The 6,419-nt window shown below is 57.1% G+C and overlaps 1 protein-coding gene across 1 annotated transcript in view; it reads right to left on the minus strand.

Annotated features, from left to right (window-relative positions):
• Positions 1-2,564: 2,564 nt before the first annotated feature.
• The window catches only part of TOP3A (topoisomerase (DNA) III alpha), a 51,311-nt gene continuing 47,456 nt past the window's right edge, over positions 2,565-6,419 (minus strand). Inside the window, exons 18-19 of the mRNA XM_006773961.2 lie at positions 5,031-5,722; positions 2,565-3,167 (exon numbers count right to left, since the gene is read on the minus strand). Of these exons, the coding sequence (XP_006774024.1) occupies positions 2,983-3,167; positions 5,031-5,722 (877 nt within the window). The 3' untranslated portion in view covers positions 2,565-2,982. The remainder of the gene's footprint in view (positions 3,168-5,030; positions 5,723-6,419) is intronic.

Here is a 6,419-nt window from a genome sequence, read left to right on the forward strand (position 1 = left end):
GGTATGGAGGGAGGGAGGGCGGGAAGGAGCAAGGGGGAAGCCCTGGTTCCCTGCTCCTCCTCCCACAGGCATGGCCCTTGCTGCTGTTATGATAAAAGGAGTTATGTTTTTCTAACTCTGTCTGGGTAAAGGAAACAAGTGTCTGCTGACTTCTGATCTTACTCTCAGAACTGCCAGTTAATCCCTCTGGATGCATCATATCCAATCTCCAAAGGATCCAAGGGGCAGGATCAACCTTCGTTTCATAGCTGAGGAAACTGACCTATAAACACGTGTCTCATGCCTCAGAAATCTCCCGGTAATGACTGAGGTTCTATATCTAAGGGTATATTTTCTTCTGTTTTCATGTTTAATTCAGCCCCAGGAATCAAATAATACAATAAAGAATAAAATGAGTTCAGAGGGCTCAGCATTGTATTCCCAGGGCCTTTGGTCCCACACAAACCGCAGAGCTCAGTTATCTTGAGATGAAAGGAAAGGAAAGAGAAATGTGAAAGGTTTCCCAGCTCAGTCAGAGACATCTCATAACCACATATTAAGGACAGACATTACCTCAGGGATGGAAAGGACACAAATGGAATAGAAAATGGAGCCGCAAGCAGGTCAGCAGGGTGGGGCACTTAGGGGCGAGCAGGCCAGCAGGGGGGGTAGTTGGGGTGAGCACACTGGTACAGGGGGCAGTTGAGGGTGATCAGGCTGGTGTGGGGGCATTTGGGGGCAAGTAGGCTGGCGGTGGGGGGAAGTTGGAGGCAAGCAGGCTGGCAGGCAGAGTGGTTAGGGGCAATCAGGCAGGCAGGCAGGTGAGTGGTTAGGAGCCAGCAGTCCCAGATTGGGAGAGGGATGTCCAGCTGCCAGTTTCGGCCCGATCCCTATAAACTAGCAGTAGGACATCCTTCCAGGGGTCCCAGATTGGAGAGGGTGCAGGCCGGACTGAGGGACACCCCCACCCCCGAGTGCACAAATTTTTGTGCACTGGGCCACTAGTCTATATATATATAAAACCCTAACATGCAAATAGACCGATCAGCGAAACAACTGAACTGGTCGCTGTGATGTATGCTGACCACCAGGGGGCGTGCGCAGAACACGGAGGGCATTGGCTGCAGTGGGATGGTGGAGCAGATGAGCAGGGGCACCAGTCACTGTCATGGGGGCAAACCTCTGGTGGTTACTGAAAATTCTTTGCTCCTATGTGCTGCGGTCCCGCCCGGGCTCACACCCGCTGCCCGTGCCCAGCGACGCCCCGATTGCTCGGTGCCGTCAGTGGGTGTGAGCGGCTGCTGCCGGCCTCAATTGCCCCTCAGGGCTTCTCCACCTCTCCCTGCTCCTCCCCTTTGCACCCATTGCCCCTGCTTGCACCCACAGCCGGCGCTGAGCTGCCGCTTGCACCCACTGCTGGCGCCTGGCGCTGGTTCCGATCGCTCGGTGCTATCAGTGGTGTGAATGGCAGCTGCTGACCCCGATTGGCCCTGAGGGCTTCTCCACCTCCACCTGCTCCTGAGGGGCGACTGGGGCAGCAGTGGCTGCTTGCACCTGCTGCAGGCGCCAGCCCCAATCGCTCTACACCATCAGCGGGTGTGAATGGAGCTGGTGCCATCAGTGCGTGGGAGCAGTGGGAGCGGGGCTGCTGGCAGAGAGGGGACAGGGGTGGGGGGACCAGGGAGGATGGGTCGAGACCCGCCCCTGTGCCCACCGCAGCCTTGCGGCCCACAGTTCCTTTCAAGGTGCACTGGGCCCCTAGTTCAGTCATAAAAAAAGGAATGAAGGACCAACATGCTTATATGTGGATGAACCTTATAAGGCACAGGTCACATTCTGTATGACTCCATTTATTTTATTTTGAGAGGAAGGAAGAGGGAGAAATAGAAACACAAGAATCATTGATGGGCTGCCTCCTGCACGTCCTACACTGGGGATCAAGCCTGCAACCCAGGCATGTGCCCTGACTGGAAATCAAACTGGTGACCTTCTGGTTCATGGGTCAACACAACCACTGGGACACACTGGCTGGGCACGTATGAGTCCATGTTCAAAATAGGTAGAACCAGAGGCAGAATATGGACTGGTGGTTTCTGGGGCTGGGGGAGCCCAAAACCTCACAGATGCAGGGCCATGACCCATACCACTGATGAGGTGCTCCAGGAGCAATTCCAAATGTTGTCCACCTGCCACCCAGCCCGCGCAGGGCTAGGCGCCCCAAGACCGAAGGAGTGTTCATTTGTCCAGCACTAGTGACGTGACTGGGCAGCCCACACTCACCCTGCTTACCTTCTAACCCTCACAGCAAAGCCAGGACGGTGAGTGCTGCTCACAAGCGGCAGTAAGGAAGGTGGCAGCCTTTGGCGGTGTGGGAGACAGATTCTGAATCGTGCACCCGCTACCTTCTCTGCAGGACAAGCTGCGAGAAGTTGGGCTTCCGCTTACCATGTGGACAGGGAAAAGGGCATCGGCTGGAGGGAGACCATGAGGGCCAGAGGCTGGCAAGAGTCCCCTGGGCACTGGCTGGTATCTACACCCACTGCTCCCGCCACCGTTCCCCAGACTCCGCACCTGACCCACCGGAGTGAAGGGGTGAAACTCTTTATTAAGGCACATGAACAGGTGTGTGCTGGCCACAGGCTTCTAGATAAAGGGGAGTAAGTCTTCTGTAGACACAATTTTAGAGCAAGAGCCACTTGGCTGCATTACGCCTCCTTCTCAGCATGTCCGTGGACAAGTCCCTCCTGCCCTGGAGGCCAAAGCTGCCGCCGCAGCGCGAACAGGGCCACTGCGGGGATCCCAGCAGCTCCTGTGCCTCAGCAGTGGTGTGGTCACTCGGAGCCCAGGCACAGGGTGGCCTTCCTGAGGAGCAGTCTGACCTGGACTCCTTAACACAGGCCGGCCAGACGCAGCCCCTCCCCACACCCGCAGGGGGTGAAGGGCCGCTTGGTCCGAGGAAGAGAGCTCCTCCTGGAGACAAGGGATGATAGAGGCAGTGCCCTGTCACCCTCCTCTGCCCTGAGGACAGAAGGGGCGGGTGTGTCCAGGCTGGTGGCAAAGGCTGCATTTCCGCGGTTTCTTGGCCGTGAACCCCGGGTCTGAGGAGCTGGCCCGCGTTCTCTTGCTCGTGGACTGGGGCCCACGGGTGTTCCCGCCGCCTCCTGGCCAGGGCACGGCTCCAGAAGCCCCTGTGGGAGGAGCAGGGAAAGTCACACTGGCTTGGAAGGAAATACAGATTCCTTTCCATACTCACAGGCCCCCTGCTCTGCACCAGCACACAGCACCCTGCCGAGGCCCTGAGCTCCTGAAGGCGGGCCCATGCGGTGCTGGAAATGAGAGCGCTGCCCCTTTTTACCAAAGTGGGAACCCAAGCAAGAGGCTGGCCTGAGGTCAGGAGCGAGGCAGCAAAGACAAGAGGGCCTGTGACCAACCACCTGTTCCCCACCTTCCACCAAGAAACCCGCGCTCTGCATCCTGCCAGTCCTTCCCCAGCCTTCGTGCCGCCTGCCTGCTCAGCCAGGTAGCTGTCTGCGGCCTGGAGGGCAGGCCTGCTTCCTCCCAACAGGAGGAGTGGCTCTGCAGGTCTGAACCACCCTCCACTCAAACGCGAGTCTGTCACAGCAAGGCCCCTCTGGCTCTGGCAGCCAGCCCTGCACTTAACATTTTATTCATTTTTAGAGAGAGGAAGGGAGAAGGATAGAGACAGTAACATCAATGGTGAGGGAGGAACATCATTGATTGGCTGCCTCCTGCAGGCCCCCCACTGGGGTTCAAGTCCACAACCCAGCATATGCCTGGACCAGGAACCAAACTGGCGACCTCTTGGTTACTGGGTCGACATTCAACTGCCGAGCCACACCAGCCGGCCCAGCCCCAGACTTTTACTGAGCCTTCTGGGTCAAGCATGTCAAACTCGTGGCCGTGGGCCTCATGCGGCCCACAACGAATATTTTTGTGGCCCAGCCAATATAATGGTGTGAGCAGTTATTTACAATTATGAAAGGAAATGAGTCTCCCGTCAGATCCAGAATTACTGATTCACCGTGGTTCAGTTTTGAAAGTGATCACTGTGAACAAGATTTCCCCCGAAGTAGGAAAGATAGTAGCAGAGAAGAGATGCCAAGTGCCAGGAAGAAAACATGAATCTTATCATTGCTCTTGTGCTTTTTTTATACTAGACTTTTCTAAATAAACCTACATTTCTATGAGGATTGAACCTTTTGTTCTTTTTGCAGCCACATACACTCACACCTTGTTCATGGGCCTGTGTTAGGCCTGGAGTTTGCCCTGCTTGCTCTGGGCTCCTCCCATAGGTGCAGAGCTGGTGACACGTTAGCCACAGCCCGAGAGTAAACTCCTTCGGGAGCTCGGATGGAGACGGACAGGCGCCCATCTTATTGAGGGAACCAAGGCTGACCCAGGTCCTAGGTTCCAGGTCAGACCGCTGGCTGTGGAACCAGCGCGTGACAAGCTCCCACAGGCCCATTGTCACTCTCAGAGACACGCTCTGCTGCGCATGAGAGTGGGCAGGCCACTTCTCAGTGCCTTCAGATGCGCCAGCTCCTGGGCCCCGTGGCCAGGCTGCCGTCTCACACACCCATTTGGGTGCCACACTCAAGCTGTGTCTAACTTTGGGCTAGTTTCTTCATCTGAATAAATGAGTGATTTTTTGGGTAATGACTTTGCAGGGTTTGCAAAGGCTACAGGCACATGGGGCTGGGATTAGGCCGACCTACTTTCAAGTGTGTTGCTGTGTGACCCTGGGCAAAGCGGCTTCGTTTGTGGTCAGTCACTTCGTGTGTGTAACTGTGATGCAGGCTCACCTGGTGAAGATGGAGGACGTGTACGTACATAGTTGACTTAGCGTGGTGCCGGCAGACAGCACGCTACTGGACTCCGGGCAGGCACCCTTTGGTTTGGGACGCAGATGAGGAGCAAGCCAACCTCATGCTCACACTCCCGTCACACAGCTGAGGTCTCTGAGCAGGACCCACACACCCGCCCCGCCCACTGCTCCCTGCAGGGCCGCTGCGGGAGAGGCCGCTCCTCACCTGGCGCCACGTTCTCGTCCACCCACTGGAAGAAGCCGCACTGCTGCGCTCTCGGCTTGGCACACGTGTGGAACTGGCGGCCCTTGTTGGGCCCGTCCTTCTGCACCGTCCGTGTGACAGCGGCCTGACTACAGAGGCAGGACGTGCCACCACCAGAATCATCCCCAGGGCCACCAGCCCCACCGGGGCGGTTCCCTGAGCCAGGGGGGCGTCCCAGCGAGCCGCCGGGGGGTCTCGGTGCAGAAGAGGGAGGGTCCGGGCAGCTGCCGCTGGCCCACAGGAAGAAGCTGCAGCTGCCAGCAGGGCACTTGTAGAACTGCCGGCCCTGGTTGGGGCCCTCCTTCCGGACGGTGAGCAGCACGGCCTCTTGGCCACAGTTGCAGACCACAGAGTCGTTTTCACCAGCAGCAGTGGCTGGTGGTAGATTCTGGGCCAGAGCCTTCAAGGGCCTGGGCTGCCTGGTGTCAGGGGGCAGGGGGTGGCTGTGCTGGCTGCTGTCCATTCGGTTCAGGGACTGGCTAGCCTGCAGGTAGCCAGGGGGCTGGCTGGCTGGCGGGCAAGCTCTGGGGGGGCCCTGTGAAAACCTCAGGTTCAAGATTTCCCGCAGGGTCTCATCACATCCGCCGATGCAGCCAACGAACTCCAGAGGCATGGTCGGGGGCAGGCTACCACGCTTACACTTCAGCTTCAACCTAACGGGCCAGAAGGTAAGAAAACACATTTACACCAGGTGCAGCGTCTTCTCCTTGGTCCCAGAGGGCTGGGCCGGCCTGAGGTCTCCCCCTGGCATCCTCATAACGCACCGGCCAACCGCCAGCCCCTCCGGTCTTCACACGAGTGCAGAGGGGGAGGCAGGTGGGACCACAACACAGAGGCCGCCGCAAGGCCAGCCCGCACCAGCGGCCCTGCAGGTGTGAGCCAGCGGCCGGCACTTCCCGGGCCCCTTTCCAGGCGAGGCCAAAGTACTCTGCACCAATGCCACCCTGCTGTGCTTACTCTCCCAAGTATGTGCAGGTGTTCCTCAGAGGCTGCAGCACACGCAATGACCCAGCGGACCAGCTGTGGGAGCAGCATGAGAGTCCCACTGTCTCCCCTAAGCCAGACATCAGACTTCCAAAAATGGAAACCATGCATTCTTTTTTTTTTTGCTTTGGAAAATAGGCATTTTAGCTTAAAAACATGTTATTTATGTTAGTGAGCAATGCATGTTATAAACAAATTAATAAGCTCAATTTTAGAAGATGTCTACACTTTAATTTGGTAAATATTGATAAGCATACCCACAACAAAAGCTCTTTGGATCCCTCAATGATTTTTACAAATGTAAGGGGTCGTGTGACGAGGTGCGAGGACCAGCCCTAGTGGGAACTCTGGGCCTTGGGGAAGAGC

The sequence above is a fragment of the Myotis davidii genome, unplaced genomic scaffold (genome assembly GCF_000327345.1).
Source record: "Myotis davidii unplaced genomic scaffold, ASM32734v1 scaffold207, whole genome shotgun sequence".
NCBI lineage: Eukaryota > Metazoa > Chordata > Mammalia > Chiroptera > Vespertilionidae > Myotis > Myotis davidii.